Here is a 19,621-nt window from a genome sequence, read left to right as displayed (position 1 = left end):
TTGAGTCAAAACATAAGAAACTCAACGAGTGTTGCGTGTTTTAAGAGAAATTATCTTAGAGATTATCACCATACTTTTTAAGCTTCATTTTGTATTCTATTTATCTTACATTCATAATTATTTCTTAAGTTTATATGTATTCTACTTCTTTTAATCTGTGTTTATTTTACTAATATCTGTCTGTATGTATGTTATATGCAGGACCATATTGAAAACTAGCGTTATCGCTAAATATGTAATCCTGGTTAAATAAAGGTCTTATTATTATTATTATTATATTATAGGTAGTATTTCTCCAGGGGCTGGTTTACAATACCAAAGGTAAAAGGAAAGAAGGGGAAAAAGATCAGACCGGGATTCGAACCGAGTGCTCCGGATTATCGTCAAGTTCTCTATCAACTGAATTATTTGTCCACAAGCGACGATAAAGATGACTGTTTGTGTGATGTTGTATATCTCATTAAAACAATTCCCTATAGAGACTTCACCAGCTATAGGTAACTGCCACATCAAATTACAAACGATACTCATCACTTCAATTAGCAGTATGGGTAATGAATATATCTATCTAATTGACTTTACTATATGGTATATGGTGTAATAAAAGAATTAATTTTAATATGTTCTTAAGTCAACTATAAGTTGTTTAATTCTGATTTAAAAAATTCGAACATGGTTGTGAATACGTTTTATCACCGTACAAAGTCTTACCGTAGACCCTGTACAGATAAGTTAAATAAGGCTCGTTTCCTATTTTATTTTTATTACTGTTATTAGCTTAGATCGATGGACACTTAGAGACTAGAAACCCGCTGTGACACTTAATTACGCTGATTTTAAGGCTTTGAATTTATGATACTGTTGTAAAGTACCCACGACGTCCTAAATATACGCTCAAATGTTTCACAAGAAAACTGGCAAAACAATGAATCAGGTGAGTGTTTATGTTGTTTGTAAAAAAAAAAAAAAAGTAGATACCAAATGATCTGTCGACGTTTCATATTTTCGTGTCATTTGACGATATATTTAAAACAAAAGGAATTGTTAAGATACATTCCCCCGTTAGATTAGAATCGCAAGTATTTATTGACGTTGAAACCACTTAAAATTGTTTTGAAATGCCTTTGAACGTTACTGTATAAAACGAATTCTATGCACGAAACTAATTCAAATTCCTCCCCCGCTGACTACTAGTACATATATATGGACAATGCACTATGTAGTTCACGATTTTTTAAAAAAAAGATAGTGTCACTACATGACATTTTAATTTCTAGGCAGGGGCCTCCGTGGCCGAGTGGTTAGAACATCGAGCTCAAAATCACACGGCCTCTCACCTCTGTCGGCGCGGGTTCAAATTCCGCTCGCGCCGGTAAGTGAGAAACTTCCCCAGTTTACTTTCGGAAGGTCGGTGGTCTCTTCCTAGGTACATTGTATCTGGGTTCTCTCTTCCACCTAACTAAAAAATTGTTGAGTGTGGTGGAAAACAGCAAAAAATCAATCAATCAATCAATTTCTAGACAACCTCTGTTTTTCATTGCATTCTAAGTTAAATTTATTTTATTGACATCTCACTGGTATAGTACAATTATATGACAATCAAGTAACAATATACTAGTGAGTGTAACCATGTAAAAATACTTTTGTGACCAAATATGCATTTTCTAACTAAGGCACGAGCGTGAATCCGCGACTTCTCTGTCTGGAAGTGAACGCTCTAACCATTCCCCACACCATCTTTACCATAATTTAGTACACTACTAAGATATATGTCAAAAATTGAAATTTGTATTCCCGTGTGAATTAAAAATAACACAATATATCATTGAAGATAAATTTTGCTTTTTCTACCTTGGTCTGTTATGTGTACATGTACATATATCTGTGTGAAACTAAATTTCCCGTTAAAGTTAAAAAGTATTCTAAATAATAAATTTTTCAATGGTTCTATTTCACTCTTATAAAGACACTTCGCCTTTCTCAAGCATTCTTGATTTTTAAAGCTACACTTTTCGTTTTATCTACATTTAATTGTTTCGTCTTTGTTTCTTATTAACTATATAAGTCATTCAACAGCGATTAGAGTTCACCTGGAGTATCATCTTCGGAAGCCAAGTGTCCGATTCGCTTACAGTACTCTCATCTCCCCCTTGGCGGATTTAGTTGCGACTGAACTGCCATCTAACGGATCGAGCGAGTTATCGTTCTTGATGACAACAAAACCTAATCAATCAGATGACGCTTTACAATTTCTGATACATGTATATGTAGACAAAATGGAGTTGACAAATGAAAACAATAAAATGGTTTTTTTAAGTGAATGTGTACATACTTGCTCTGCTCATATGTCACCTTTGTGTTTAAGGTAGCTCCATCCTCATGTGACTTATCAATATTAATGGTTAAAAGTGGAAAAACTTTATTAATTTCCACTCAATATAGTTTAATTCAATTAATAATCAAAGAAAATGTATATGTTGCCACCTTTTTAAAGATGTCAGACATACAAAAACAGAAGTATATATCAACATCAGAAAATCACACATTTTCGTTAAACAGAATAATAAGAATAGATAAAAACTTGTTGAAATGACAAAATTTATATATCAACAGTTTTAAAAAACTGCTAATTCATAAATATGTATAGATTAATTATGGATATTAGGGAAACCAATGTATAATAGACATCCAGTTGAGGAAATTCCAGCACAGGAGTTATTGCCCTTGACAACAATTTTTAAATCATAAATAATTGATTATCTATGGAAAATATAAACTTTTTCAGTATTAATATTTTACCAGATTTTTTATTATATCCAGTGAATAATATTCCTCAGAAAGATATATTTCTATCATGCGCAAAGTTTAATTTATTAAGATTTTTGCAAAAACCTATGACGTCACATGAGGATCGATCAACCTTAAGGCGTCATGTATCAAAGCATGCCCCTCAGATTTCACCGTGTTTGCTTTTGTTTTTATATCGTACTCAATTTTGCTGATTTTGTTCAGTTTATTCCAGCACATACCGTCCGTTATCGTCATTTGGGTGATGAGGTACATGATCGAATATCTCTAGACACTTTCTCCGAAAATCGCCCGTCTTTGATTTTTAGACAAAATGCAACGGATTGGATGCCTTGGATAAAGCGCGATATTTTGAAGGCTTAGAAATGCGTCTAAATCCACCAAAGGGACACTTGGCTTGTGAAGATTGATTGATTGAATATTGTTTTACGTCCCTCTTGAGAATATTTCACTCATATGGAGACGTCACCACTGCCGCTGAAGGGCTGCAAAATTTAGGCCTATGCTCGGAGCTTATGGCCAGAACAGGGAGGGATCTTTATTGTGCCACACCTGCTGCGACACGGGGCCTCGGTTTGTGCGGTTTCATCCGAAGGACCGACCTATTTAGTCGCCTATTACGACAAGTAAGGGGATACTGAGGACCTATTCTAACCCGGATCCCCACGTGATTGCTTGTGAAGATGATGGAGTATACGTTATCAATATTTATCACCAGCATACATCAGGGAAAAAAAATAGTTTCTCCTATTTTATTATAACATATAGACAGTTATTTTTCAGAAACTGCATTTCATAGTATGATACTGGCGACAGTATTTCACCTTAATTAAGGAGGATTACTACACCAGAAAATTTTGATGTAGATGAAAAGTGGAAGAGATGTACAACAATACTTTGAAATTGAAAACTTTCAAAGAGTTTTACTTTATTTAGTTAAAAAAAGCAGTTTTAGTAGAAAGTAATCTGAACAAAAATCTAAATCTCCTACTGGACTCGAACCCGCGATCTACAGTTCCGCAGTCAACAGCTGACCTATTGAGTTACTCAGCTAGGCATTCAAATTCAAAGGAATATATAAGATGGGTGATATTGACATTTTCTTCCATGTTTTAAAAGGAAATCAGCCATATAGTATACCTCCTTTTGGAAAAGATCATTCTTTGAATGAAATACTAATTACGCGAGATTGATGCTATCGTATAATGATTGGTTATTATTCTCTCTCTCTCTCTCTCTCTCTCTCGTCGGTTTCATGAAATAGACTTTTTCTACTTTTTCAGGTTTCGGCAGTTTTGTTCGGTGTGTTTTTGTGTTCTCTCCTGGCATTTGGAAATGGTAAGTATGCTGTAAACCAAGCTCTCTTGCTGTGTGTGTGTGTGTTACAGTGGCGGATCCAGAAAAAAGCAAGGGCGGTCCGACCTAGTTTATACATTTTCCACTAAAAAAAAAAGAGGGTTTGAGGACCCCCCCCAAATGATCTTTAAAAAAAAAAATTAAACCAAGGGGGTGGGAGTTGCATTCCCCGTAACCCCCCTAGATCTGTGTTATACATGTCTATAATTACATAATAATTGAGCTGAAACTAAGTTTTCTTGTTGAGCGTGTCTCTGTGTGTTGTATAGGCGTTTGGGAATAGAACCTTATGTTTTGAACTTTCTTGATCGACGTCTACATAATACTGGTATTTGTAAATTATAAGTTATTCCAAACATCAATTTTTCATTTGAAACAAAATCCCGTGTGAAAAATAATATCTATTCTTATGTCAGCATTGTAAATCCTATACGAGAGCTTCTGTCTGAAATGTTTATCATGTGACAACCATTTACAACAGTTATAAAACTGACGAGTTCTTTATGTATCAACTTACATAAATGCATGGTGGACTATTTTTGTTTAGGCTAAATGGTAGCAAATCGTAATGGTCATTTTCTTACACATTTATTAAATTTTGAAAATACCCATGATGCTGGTTTACACAGTATCGAACAAATTAATGCTGTAGTAATTGAATAAGTTTAATTCATATTTCTTTTTAAGCGGAGGCGGAGGCGGATACTATTCAGAAAATACAGAAGGAATATTGGTCATGGCGGATGGAGAACGAACCAGAATACGGCACATACATTGGGATGTACGCCTTCAATGACAGGGTCTACTCCTACAACACCTCCATGTTTGAAATCAGAAAAGTACGTAAAAGTTCTGTTAGGCATGTATCGATACTGTCATTGTAACGGTATAAAGTTCTGCACATCAATGCCATTATTCCTACATGTATAAACATGATCAAAGTACTGAAAGTGTCAACACGAAAATGTTAACCTGATCACTCATTCGGAAAATGTCGGCCAGATGTGACATTCGAACTAAAAATGGAAGTGAGCATCCTTACATGTTTTAAACCATGATATGTATAGAAAATAAAATTACTGAGCAATGTCCAAGTTAAAATCACTCATCTGGAAAATGTAGGTCAAATGCAGCATACTAATTTTTAGCTGCGATAATGTAGCCTTATCCGATTTGTTTTACTCTGACGTTTTTGGGATAGGGCTACAATTCAATACGATCTCCGTAATGGTGCAAAATGCTTTGATGAATAACCAAAAGTAAGCTCCGTGTACCGTGCTTGGGCATATCTAATAAAGGTGTTTGTCATTAAACATCATCTACAGCATGCAAAATTCTTCGTCTGCTCCGCCATGCTTGTTATAGCAAGATCTTCGTAGGTGGATCTACTGAAAAACCTAAACATTCCGACAAAGAAAGGAAAACCAAATGGTTCCAGAAGGAATTTACACTCTGCAGTTCGTTTTTTAACTTGATATTGAATCTAAGCCTTTTTAATACCGACGAAATACATGTAGCTTTCTCCTCCGTACTTGTCCATTGATGTAAATACTACCTTATATGGCATATGCAAGTAACTTGACAATTGGAAGTTGTAACTTCAGTACATCAAACTTGGCGCACAAATATGAATTGAGAAAATGGAATATATCGAAATTGTTGAAAACGGTAGAATAGAGCCTCACATATCCTAAGTTGCAGGTTGTAAATTTATATATTGACTAAGAAACATAGAATATCATATTCTTTACGTAAAGGAAGTCAGTAAATGTTTAGAGTGATCGAAAATGTTGCGGGTATGAATTACTCCCGCATTTGCACAATTACGGAGATCAGTTATGAGATTGATCACTGTTCATTATCTTCGCCTTGCATCCTAAGGAGTTGCAGCCCCCCCCCCAAAAAAAAATCAGAGAGGGCTACATTATTGCAGCTAACTAATCTTCTGTTTAGCCATGGAAGATGACAAGCTTTTAGAAACGAGACCCCCTAAAATTTTTAAATACAAAACTTTAAAGTACTCATCCAGAAAACACAGGCCGGATGCAGCATTGGAATTATGGTATCGTATTTACAAGTGTATGATTGATTGATTGTATATTGTCTAACGCCCCACTCGAGAATTTTCACTCATATGAAGACGTTACCATTGCCGGTGAAGGGCTGCAATATTTAGGCCTATGCTCGGCATTTACGGCCTTTGAGCAAGGAGGGATCTTTATGGTGCCACACCTGCTGCCACACATCGGACCTGTTTTTGAGGTCTCATCCGAAGGACCGACCCCATTTAGTCGCCGCTTACGACAAGCAAGGGATACTAGGACCTATTCTAACCCGGATCCCCACAGGCTTGCACACAAGTGTAAATCGCATTTGATTAGTTTATCCGAAATAAGCTTTATCCAGCTGTTTATAGACACCGACAAAGACCAAAAACAACTATAATATAAAGTTTTCTCAGGAAAAAGTATTCACATATTTCATTCTGCTCCAACAATAATTACCTTCACGCTCTTTTATCAGATATTAATTATTTAAACATTCTGAACTGTGACACAGCTAATTAGTAATTATACAAACGCTTTGCTCCTCCACCAGCGAAGAGTTTAGAAGATGACAAAGAACTATTTCAAGACTGGCTATTTATACAAGAAAAGACCGACAGTCCACACACTATACAAAACAAACTTATTGCATATCGTGGATAATTTAAGTTTACATGGGTTATTTGCATTTTTATATCCGAATGCGAATATTGCAATTTCTGCTGGACTAAATTTCATCATGTATGGATGAAAGTAAAGAAAACAAAGATAACCAAGATTGGTGTTCATTTAGCACCTTCTGTCGTAAATCTTGATTTTCATTGTGAAATTTTCAATTTCAGTTCAAAAATTGAGCAATGATTCTTAATTGTAAAGAAAAACGAGAATATAGAAATTGAGATGAAAAGGCTGGGTGTCAATTCTATTTGAACTTTGTACGAGGTTGACTTCCGTAGGACCGTAAAATAATTCATCGGGATAGATTATCTTCATACGTTTGATTGATTGTATATTGTTTCACGTCCCACTCGAGAATTTTTCACTCAAATTGAGACGTCACCAATGCTGGTGAAGGGCTGGAAAATTTAGGCCTATGATCGGCGCTTACGGTCTTTGAGCAGAGAGGGATCTTTATCGTGCCACACCTGCTGTGACACGGGACCTCGGTTTTAGCGGTCTCATCCGAATGATCGCCCCATTTAGACGCCTCTTACGACAAGCAAGGGGTACTGAGGACCTATTCTAACCCGGAAGATATTGTAAACTTAAGTACAAGGAGGGAAGTGCATGCTTTAATGATTTTTGTTGTTTTCAGAATAAAACACAGGGATTTCTGGACAGATTGAATCTTATAAGCTCAGCTATACCCGCTTCCGACAGAATAAACTACCTTATTCTGAAAGATACATTTGAGACTTATATCAATGGAACCCAGTGGGCTTGGTATGTACTAGTTGCAGAACCGTAGCTCTCAAGGGAATTAAGATATATCATTGGGAATTAAACAAAAGACGATATTCAAGCTTGTGAGAATCAATATTTTGTTGCTAGATTTATATCATTAGATCATGATATACAGTCGTCAAATTTAGACATGGAACCAAAAGTTAACATTTAGATCAGATTGTGTCCCTCGTTGAATTTGAACTTTCGAAAAAGGTCAAGTATGGTGATTTTCCTAAAACTTGAGTTTTATGCGTAAAAATGTCTATCGATATTTATATGATTCATTTTCCATGGGCGAATGTTGTCGTCCTCATAGTACTTATATGACCATAAGCGAGTCATTATTTCATTTTTTCACGCTATAATTTGAAAACATATCGTGAAAACATGAATTAAAAAAATCTATATGTATTTATGAAAAAAAAAAATATTGTGATGTCAATATTCGTCCAATATCCATAATTTTTTCACTGAATAAATTCAAAATTTTTCAAATTTTCTTTTCCGAAGGTAATGTATTACCCCAAACAGTTAATACGCCGGTTTCGAGATACGTCCGAGTTAGTTCCCTTTGGAGAACTCTTGTACATAGTAAGGGGCGAAAGAATTTGTGTACACGCGGGAGTGGGACAAATATTCATCACTGCGTAAGTGAATGTACTCAGTAAGTTTCTTATGCGCTGTTTGGTCACCCGAATTCGACTGATAAACAAACTAGGTAAGTGATAAGTATTTAGGGAGTAATTAAATACATAGAATTCTTATCCTATCACGTTGTTTCGCTGGTCATAAGTACCATATCTAAGATATTTCTTGCAAATATGACATTGTTTGTATGCTTCCACTTCGGTAAAACATTTCTTTTGATAGTAATTTGTATTTCCCACGTTTACATATTTAAAGAGAAGCCGCTTTTAATACATTTGATCGTCTTCCTCGTTGGCTGTATATCCACTCTGTCCCACTTAGACATTCAAAGTTCCACTAAATGCACCTCCTATACAGAAGAGTTCGTATCTCGAAACTGGCGTATTGAAGGGCAAAATGTATGTATTACAGAAGAGTTTTCTCGCAAGAGATTTCTTATTTTTACACAGCGTAGATAACTTATACATATTGTATGTTTAAAAGGATTTACAAACGTAATCCATTTGACAATCATACTGAAGAGATTGATCTATCTCTAACACTTAAGGGTTTTTCATATTCAGCGTATTCTAACTTTTCGCCACAGATGATCAAATACTGGGTTTTCTAACCCCAGACCTTTGTTGTTGTGTACACGTGAGCATACACTTAGATTTGTCTGTGTTCAGAATCATTTTGTTCTGTAAACACCAGTTTTCAATGTCACATAAATCGGAATTTCGATATCACGTACATTGTTGTCAGATACATGTAGAGGGGGCATGGTCTGCAAACATATCAATGAAAGGTGAAGATGACGAACGGTGATCATTCTCAATAAATATACTCCTATATAAGGAATACAAAATAGAGAGTTTGGCAAACACGGACCCCGGATATACCAAATGTGGGATTAGGTGCTTAGGAGGAGTAAGCATCCCATGTCGACCGGTCACACCCGCCGTGAGTCCTACGTCTTGATCAGGTGAACAAAGTCCGTAATCAAAATCAGTGTGTCAAGAACGGCCTAACAATCGGTATAAAACATGCCAGACGGCATTTAACCCAAAGATAGGTTGTACTGGCAAACTAGATCATTATAACAACCACAGAATTTGCGAAATAGTGACTTTAAACGAAACTTGAAACCCCTGTAACATCAACTTATTTGTCAGTAGCCTGCCTTGATTTAAAAACTGACCATACGCAGAACGAGCTCTTGCGTATCGAATCAGTTGACATAAATACCATATACAGTGACGATGAAATATTGCTATATATACTAGCGGAAAAAAGAAACTGTGCATTATTTAATATATGAAAAAAATAATAAAAAAATAACAAAGAACAAATTTTATTTTTTGTAATACTGTTGACAAATGTATTCGTTACAACATTTCATAATCCATTAATGTTAACGTCGAATAACGTCAATTTCAGTACACTCGAAAGACACTGGTATTCGAACTTGAATTAACAAAGTTAATAACGCGTGTGACCACCATTTGCATTCACGCATGCTTGACGACGGCGCCTTATTGATGCCACTAAAGTGTTCAGACATGCTTGAGGGATGTTGTTCCAGATGTTGGTTAAAGCCTGGCATAAATCAGCCAATGTCACTGGCTGATTTGGTAAACGGCGTAGACGTCGTTCCATGCTCGATCGGCGATAAATCGGGGGAAACAGCTGGCCAAGGCAAGACATCGACATTATGTTGAACAAAAAAGTCCCCGACTACACGTGCAACATGTGGCCTTGCGTTGTCTTGCTGCAGAGTGATGTGATTTTGCTGTCTCTGTATGAAGGGTATCACATGGCGCTGAATAATTTCGTCTCGCGTACGCTGGTGAGATTTCCATTGACAATTTGTAGAGGGGTCCTTCCACGTGCTGTTATTCCACCCAACACCATAACGCTACCTCCACCGAATTGTCGACGTTGTACAACACAAGCATCCTGGTACCGCTCCCCAACGCGACGATATACTCTAAAACGGCCGTCACTGCTATCTAAATGAAATCTGGATTCATCAGTGAACAGAATATTGGCCCAGTCCTGTATTCTGAATCGCAGATGTCGTCTGCACCACGCTAGTCTAGCGATACGATGACGTTGAAGCAGTATTGGGCGCACTGCTGGATGTCTTGGTCTGATGTTGTGCTCGCGCAGACGATTACGCAGTTCTTGGACTGATTGGTCGAAGTCCAGGAATGCTACAAGCAGTCAAACTTGCTGTCTGGAAACGATTTCTCAGGTGCACAAGTCTAATGTGGTTGTCCTGTCGACGCGACGTCACACGAGGACGCCCAGAACGTGGTCAATCCCGAGTGTTACCAGATTGTTGGAAACGTCTCCATAATGACTGGATGGTGTTCCGATGAACTCCAAAGTGTCTTACTACGATATTTTGTGCATTCCAGCTTGAAGCATCCCAACAGCACGATTATGTTGGTTTTCGCCGAGTCGTGGCATGACAGAAGGGTAAATTTTGTCAAAACTAAAGTGCTTTCCTTAACGAATAGCGTCCAAACAAACCTTTTTACACTTCTTACTCCAAACAGTATTGGCCAGTAAAACTCGTGCGTACGAACACTTCAATAAACAACATGTGTTTACTAACCATGACAAAGTCCGTGCACCTGAGTCGGGTACTATCCGGTATTGTTAAAAACATCACCTTTATCGATTGTTTAGATTTTATAAATATAAACAATAAATAGAAAAATTGTATTCAATTTTATAATGCAGTTTCTTTTTTCCGCTAGTATAGAAATGGGAAGTTGACGATGGAGAAGCAGAAATCATCCTGTTTGTTTGGGTTGTTAGTTTGCCGATAATATTCATTTTCAATAAAATATCTAAGTACGAAACAGATGTGGAGTCTGTGGTATCTTTTATTTCGAGTTCACAGGGACATATCGGATCGAAATATGAATGAAAATGATTATTGTTAATAGATAAAACGTCGACGATACATCTAAATGTCGAATTGAAGGCCACAGCAAGATATTTTCTCTTCTTATGTAGAAGCCTTTGAATAAATTCTGCCTCATAAGAATATAAAAACAGGTCAGTATTAGGTCAATATTAGAACAATTGACACATAAAGGAATACCATTATATACAATAAAAATAAGAGTGGTCCTAAAATTGATCCTTGTGGTACCCCTGCTCTGATGGGTAAGATACTGTGTCAATAGAACATGTGCCAATACCAATATTTACTCTTTGGAACCTGTCCTTTAGATAAAACTGAAACCATTTTATTGTGTGAATCGAAGTTATAGTAAATCAAATGTCTTACTGAAATCTAGAACCGTAATGCCAATGAAATTTTCTTGATACATTGCATGCAACCACTGTCAGTAAGTTTGGTTAGTGCTGTTTGGCAAGACTGAAAGTCCCCAAACCCAGACTGTGAGCTCATAATAAGATCAAAGACTGGAGTGAATTCACATACTTGATTAGCTCGGTACTTTTCAATGATTTTGGATAATGTTGTTAAGATTAGTAAGAAAATTAAGTTTCTGTTAGAAACACATTCTTATGGTTAACACTTTTTAAAGGACAACAACTTGTGTCGATAACTACAGTTACGGTACACTAAATCCCACGTGTGACAATTATTTATACGATGAATGTTTCGTATTTCATTAATTACAGAAATGATAACTCAATACCACGTGTAACGATCATTTATAAGATGAATGTTTTGTATTTCATTAATTACATGTATAATAACTAAATATCATATATGACAATCATTTATACGATGAAAGATTAGTATTTAATTAATTACAGATATGATAACTAAATCCCTTGTGTAACGATCGCCTTTATGATGAATGTTTCATATTTCAATGAATACAGGTATGGTGCATTAAATCCCATGAATTTCCTAGAGGGCGCACAGCTGTACACAAGTGCTGTCAAATCTTCGTCAAACTCTCGAGGAGATTTCGAGAATTATATCGCAAGATTGAATGCAATTCCTCACCAAGTATGATTTTTTCTTTTTGCATTCCTTCGTTTAGAGTTTTTCAAAATAAATGTAGAATCAATTAAGGATCCCCGTGATCGCCCCAAACTAGTGGCTCATTGAATTTAATGTTTGCCAAAATACTGTGCCTTTTTCTTGTTTGTGTACATAAAACGAGCGACTCCCAAACTGAATTTCATGACATGTCGGCTATTATGACGATTTCGTCAGTCGCCAAATTCAGTGAGTCACCTGTTTAGAACAATAATGACGATCACGGCATTGTATTATTCACTTCCCAGAGGTCTAGTTTGTATATAGTCGTATTTCATCGCCCAAAACTTTGCTTGTTCATTCTTAACTATTATGGAATATAAATGCATTTTATAGATCGAAGAAGTAAAGGAAACATTTCATGAGGCAATTCAACTGAACAGAACTTATCACAACGTATCAATAGTGAGTGTATTAAAATTCAACTGAAACAGAACGTATCACAACGTATCAATAGCGAGTGGATTGAAAATCAACACCCTGTACACATTTACTCCAATGAACAAACAATATAGCATACTCAGATTTTAGAATAGGTTCAATTTTGAGATCAATGAACGCCAATTTGATTAATTGATAATCTAAAGTTAAAAAACAAAGCGGTTTTTTTCACTCGATTATTTTGATACTGTTAATCTTTTAAAGCTAATGTTTAGGCAAGTGTTCCTGCAATGATAGACAAGCTATTAGTGGAACCAATAGACTCCTCATTCTACTCACCCTTTAACAACTCCTTGACGAATGCCGTCAACATACCAGAAACTGAAAAGTGAGAAACGATACTCCAATGCTCTTGATTCGATTATGATAAAAACCAAAATTAGAGTGAAAAGTTAATTATTACCTATATTTGATATAAAGTTATTGATTATTGCGGACATTAGTCATACGAGCATTATCCTGTGCTTGTAGACATGGGATAAGAGAGCGAGGACTACAGGCTGTGAATAGGACGATTGAAGCGTACAGAAAAATTAAAGAATTCATAATCAACGTAAGGAGAAAGATTTTAATGCACGTTTTATCTAATATTTTTGATATTATCGTATGTAATTGATTAATTGTGATTGTTTGATTCTTTTGATAGTGTTAAATTTTATAAACTAATGTTTAGACAGATGTTTCCGTAATGATAAACACGTACACATCATGCTATTGTATAAATTCATACTATACTGATATATTGCAAAGGATTATATGCCCAACACTCGAGCACATTACGGTGTGAATAGTCTACAAAATGGCTCCGAGTATTATCGTGCTTGCCTAAAGTGGCATTTGTCATTTGACATGACACCGGACGAAGTCCATCAAGTTGGGGTACAGGAGGTGGAAAGAATTCATGGAGATATGAAAAAGGTTTGTATCCCTCAAATGAACAAAAGCTGCTTATTTGTTTTAAATAATTATTGTGCGGAAGTTTAGTTTGCACCACCCAGATTTTATTATGCAGTTGTTAAAGGATGTCCTCCTTCTTCTCACACTAATCAAGTCTAGGAGTACTCATCTACCTTCTGTTGAATAATTTGAAAAAATGAATTTGGAGAAAATGAATGAATTGCTCTATAACGCTTTTGCTAATTTAACTTCTCTTCAGACGATGGAGAAACTTGGCCACAATGGTACAGTGAAGGAATTCTTTAACAGTCTCGCCAACGACTCCAGGTTCTATTCTAATGATTCTGTAAGATATTTGTTTGATTGATTGATAGTTCTAAAGATGAAATTTCTGTATAAATGTAGAAATAAATTCTACTCTAAACAATATTCCAAAGACAGATATATGTAAATCACGATACCAGCTATTGTACGCGAGATGAGACTGGTTTTGTTAGAGTGTACTAATAAACAGTCTTGTGACGGGGAAGTGTAAATGTAAAATTATTGGCCAAGACAATATGGTTATCGGAGTGTCGTCCATCAAATAATACTCTTGAAATTTCCTTTTCTAAAGGTAAGATGTACACCCTTCTATTTTGTAGGATAAAATATTGGAGGAGTACAACGATATTGTCTTCAAAAGAATTAACCCCAAATTACCCCAGTTCTTCAAAGATATTCCCGATGTACCTCTGGTGTGAGTATCCACGTTAAGAGAAAATCCCCCTCCTCAGTTCATAGATATTATTTGACTATTGTTGATTCTGTCTCTCTATCATTCTTGCATACTAATAAGGATAGTAATATTTCTTCCAAAAGGATAAGGAAGATGAGTTACGATGGGCCAGGGGGAGGCTATTCTTCGGCTACAGAGGAATATCCGGGCGTTTTCTCCATTAATCTCTTCCGGCCACTTGAGAAGTAACAGATATATACAATTACTTTAAGAAAGAAATAGGAGTTATGAGATTGATCACTGTTCGTTATCTTCGCCTTTCATACACAAAATAAGCCATGTGTTGATATGTTTTTTCTTCTTATATTAAATCATGAAAAGGTACATTACATATATTTTCGTGATGGAGCTTGTTTAAATACATATCGCTACAGCTACAAAGTTCATTTTAATGTTTTATATTTTAGTCCTTTCTTTGATTTCATGGCACTGAGTCTTCATGAAGCTAGCCCTGGACATCACATGCAGGTAACGTTATTATGGGTTTTTCTATTGAGTATTATTATATATGTTGCACTATCTACAATCCTTCAATCAATAATGTTACCTTAATTAAATATGTTTGTAAACAGCACACATATGCCATGATGGCGAATCTACCAGATTACAGGCGCCATACACCTCTATCATTTTATGATGTCCCTGTTTGGTTTCCATGGTATTCTGCATACTCTGAGGTAAACTAATAATTACAATATGGAATAAATTTGATGAAATGTTTGTTCCTGAATGTCGTACCATTTCCAAGCAGTAATTTCACACGATTTATTCTTGAGCATCACTAGAATTTTACATTATAGGCTATGATAACTTTGGAACATATCTCTCTAATTTTAGATCCCCTATATACATAGAGGTAGTGCCGCTTGATACGCACCCTTTGTATGACTTTGTTTCTTGGAACTTTCACAATCAGGTGTTATAATATTTATCCTCATACAGTTTTTAAGAAAAGGATTTTCAACATGAAAGTAAAACCCCAAAGTGTTTGTGCATATTTGTACATGATACAATAGAAATCCCAGTCTTTAATACTTCTAAAACTGTATCATTGGGCAAGGTAGTCTAGTGGTTAGATCTCAGACTTCACAACCCGTAGGTCACGGGTTCGAATCCCGATCGAGCCCAGCTATTTCATATAGATAGTGATTGCTTCATCGAACGCCCGACATTGAAAACAGAGAAAAAGTCGGATTTTACCTGAAAAACGGATGTCCCTTCACGATAGGTGTTGGCACAATTAAAAAAGAAATCTGCTACGGCCTTGGGCGTCATTTATAGTTCAAACTTTGTGGCACTTCACCTAAAGATGTGAACGTCCCGGAAAGGGTAAATTTTTGTAAGGAACGTAAAACAACAAACTAATGATAAAAAGTTTTTCTCTATAATTACAGTATATTTCTTGCAGGGCTGGGCGTTATATTCTGAATACCTTGGAATAGAAATGGGATTGTACAAAGACGAATATGAATTGTGAGTGGCTAAATCTACTTAGTTTGAAAATGCATCACATTATGAAATCGATCACTGTTGGTTATCGTCACTTTTCATTGCTAAAGGGTGCGCAATTATAAAATAAGCAACATTACTCAAAGCCATATTTCTTTGAAGAATGGGGCGTTACAGTGCAGAAATACTTCGTGCCTGTCGGCTGGTAGTGGACACGGGACTGCACTATTATAAGTAAGTAGCGGGCATTTCTTTTAGGACAAAGTTTGGTGATTTTAACTTTGTGTATTCTTAAGATTACATGCATTATGATTTTAGTTGGGACAAACAGAGAGCCATTGATTACATGCTGAACTACACTGCATACTCGTATGAAGCTACGGAAATAGAAGTCAACAGATATATCACGTGGCCAGGCCAGGCATGCGCATATAAAATTGGTGAAATAAAGATCAAGGATCTTCGAAGAAAGGCGGAAGCTGAATTAGGTCTGACAGTCTTCTTTGATAGCATTGCAATGCATTTTAGGTCATCTAAGTCACTCAGATGACCCATTACAATTGTCAGCGTTCGGCGTCGTCCATCGTGCGTTAACAATTGGGCATTTTTCACTTCTACTTGATAACTACCATTCCAATTCTTTACAATTTTTGTATGAAGCATCAATGGGACAAGGGGGACATAAATTACAAATGTCAGGACTCCTACACGGACCGGGCAAAAACAGCCAAACATTGACGGATATTTAAAAAATATTCTTATCTCCAACCGCACGTCTGTAAGAAAAACTAAATGCATAATCATGTAAATTAAGAAAACCTCTACTAAAACTTTAAATTTAATGATCCTCGGGGTAGAGGTTCTGAGTCCAGGGCGGGCCCAAACGTGGTATACTGTGTTTATGTGCAAAAACTTTAAATAACATTTTCTTTGATGCATTTGATATTACATTGAAACTAAATATATATTCAGAAGAATCGGGTAGTTCTTTATTAAAATTGTGATTTTTTTTTTAAGTTTCAGGGGTAGGAGTTTGGTTTCAGGGTGGGTCAAAATTATCATAGTGATTATTGTCTTTATTGCTGATACGGCATAAAAATTAATTTCATATTTAGGAAAAGCAGAAAAAGGATGTACCGAAATTGTGAATTTTGTATCCCCAGTGTTTTGACTCTAGAGCGGGTCCAAAACAGTGGTACATGTTAATATAGCATAGCATATCATGTAAAGTCTTTCATCAGGATAGATACTTTCGGGGGGCATTTCGTGTTTTAAGAACACATCTGGTTACATAATGCTGCTGAATATTAGAATGCAAAACATAAAAAAATATTTCTACATTTCATAGCCTTTGGGCCAAATGATACTTTTAACTAATACTCAGGTGAACAATAAGGCCTTTGGACTCTCGTTATAGTTTCATTAAGTCGTGGATGGATTTTAATGGAATGACAAAACTCGACAGTCTCGCGGGGACACAATTTCGTGAATATTCTTTAAGTGGTGTTTATTATTCATTGAATTTCTTTTATAGCCTTAGTTTATGGAATATCAATCACGATGATTACACAGTAAAATTTCTCCGAACTCCCGGTTCAGTTGGGTACATGACCATCATTTACAAATTGGTTCAAAATATTAATTTTCACAGGTAACAGATTTGACCTCCGTGATTTCCATTCCGTGATTCTGACTAACGGGGCTGTTCCAATGTCTGTGCTAGAGATGATAGTGAATGAATGGATTGATGACGTCAAATCAGCACCTCTCGCGTCTGAAGCTTCCGTTGTAACCAGTCCTTATATGGTGCAGCTATATGTCGTTTTTGTTCTGATATTATCATATTTCCCTTAAGTGAGGATTTTTTCACACATAACTAACGTACTGTTTGATTACTGTTGTGTTTGAATATGAATATGAAAAAACAAAAGTCTGTATTTGACATTGACGTTGGAAGAAAACAGTAGTTTTATTGCCTTCCTTCTGCCATTTCAAAATCAACTGTTACAAAGTTGAGATTGGCCAATAATTATGTACGTATTAATGTGAAAATAACGAAACTTTTTTGGGGGAATTCAGCACCCAAGGGTCGGATCTGTATATATGTATAGACTATTTATATAATATGTATGTGCACAAATGATCAACCGTTGTAAGTCTTGCTTTTGGTTGTTTAAATATCTGTATGAACCCTAGCCTAGGATGTAATTATTGATAAACTGTTTTGTACACCATTTTCCCAAAATTATTATTGGAGACCATTTATTAAAATTAGGCTGCAAGGTTGATCACGATTCTATTCTTGTTATTGTTCTTTAGTATTGTTGAGGAAGGATCAGCTGATAAAGTTAGAATCTCAAGACATTGTCAACATACCTCATATCAGATAATCAAACATCCCTATTACATGAGGTATATGTAATGTATCCACTATGGAGTGTATCGGTGGCTGGAACCATCTCATTCCAAAAATTACTGCGGATTCAAAGGAAACTAATTAGGTAATCTTTAATTAGCACCCATTAAAAGTTTGATTGTTTGATTAGATGTAGAATACTCTTTATTCTTTCTTTCTCTAAAACATGACGGGTAAAAGAATTCACAAAGATTACTCTCTCTTTGATATATTTAATCTAATGATCACAATTTGCAAATAATATATTCCGTTCACAAACGTGGACATAGTTATTAGTTATATATTTTAGTAGTAATCTCTGCTGGAAAGACCTTATAGGTCACTTCGACCATTGACTCTCGAGTGTGTTTCTGGCCGTAATTTATGTGCTATCATTAGAGCTTCACATCGAAGATTATGCCAGACGATGTGCTAAACATGAAAAATAACTTCATACCTTGCCAATATGGATAAAAAGTATAAGAGGAATATTAAAATCACGTACTAGATACGTCAAAACAAAAGTACGTCCCTTTTATCCTTCTGTGTTTAGTAAACCAAAGGTGGAAAAATAATTAGATAAGTTACATGAGGAATATGTCTGGGCTCCAGCTGTTTGTAATCACATTGACTTTGTTTGTAAGGTTCATTATCACACCTGTATTTTACAGGAACTTGGCATTAATTCCACATTTGGTAACCATACTTATACTCCAACTTCCCTTCAAAGGATGAAATTTTTTAAAATCATTTTTCAGTTTTGAACCCATTCAATATCCCAGTCAATGGGACGAATGAATGTGAGTTACCGTATCTATTCTGGGTTCCTAACTTTCACAAATCCCATGCAAACATAGATACATTGCTGGATCCAGCAAATATTCTACCAATACTCCATCTTGGCTCCTCACGAAAATATCAATATCTTTGAAGGAGAAATTTCAAACGTATTGTGCCACAACATTTACCAGAAGTGGTGTAAACCAATCGTGGATTCTAAAACAGTCCAAGAAACTGTTAGTGAATTTGAAATCACAAAACTTCTCAAATCAACAACATCAAAACGTCTGACTATTCAACGCCTCACACGACCATTCGTCACGATAAATTAAAGGATAGACTTTTTGACATCATAGACGATTGCTTTTTCAACAAAAATGGAAAAAGGAAATATCAATATCTGGTGATCATTAATTCAAAATTTACTTTGTTAACACCACTCTGATTCTACGCACAAGTACCCTGAAGTTCACATAAAAATATGCTGGAGTTCCTCATTGACAATATCTTCGTAGTCTTTGGTGACCAGGTCTTATAACAGTCTGTTGGAATTTCCATGGGCA

At 35.7% G+C, this 19,621-nt stretch overlaps 1 protein-coding gene across 1 annotated transcript; it reads left to right on the top strand.

Annotated features, from left to right (window-relative positions):
• The first annotated feature begins 439 nt into the window (after positions 1–439).
• LOC125659548 (uncharacterized) lies at positions 440–18,171 on the top strand. Its single transcript, XM_048891247.2, has 18 exons — positions 440–934; positions 4,092–4,146; positions 4,852–5,003; positions 7,525–7,652; positions 12,156–12,285; positions 12,655–12,723; positions 12,975–13,087; positions 13,231–13,312; positions 13,510–13,677; positions 13,916–14,002; positions 14,301–14,395; positions 14,518–14,619; positions 14,842–14,902; positions 15,007–15,111; positions 15,843–15,907; positions 16,046–16,117; positions 16,202–16,371; positions 17,535–18,171. The coding sequence occupies exons 1-18, from the start codon at positions 899–901 to the stop codon at positions 17,735–17,737; spliced, it is 1,893 nt and encodes a 630-aa protein (XP_048747204.2). The 5' UTR covers positions 440–898; the 3' UTR covers positions 17,738–18,171.
• Positions 18,172–19,621: the final 1,450 nt, after the last annotated feature.

This window comes from Ostrea edulis, chromosome 9 (genome assembly GCF_947568905.1).
Source record: "Ostrea edulis chromosome 9, xbOstEdul1.1, whole genome shotgun sequence".
NCBI classification, from domain to species: Eukaryota; Metazoa; Mollusca; class Bivalvia; order Ostreida; family Ostreidae; genus Ostrea; species Ostrea edulis.
Note: the sequence above shows the minus strand (reverse complement) of the source record. Positions and strands in the feature narration are given on the sequence as shown.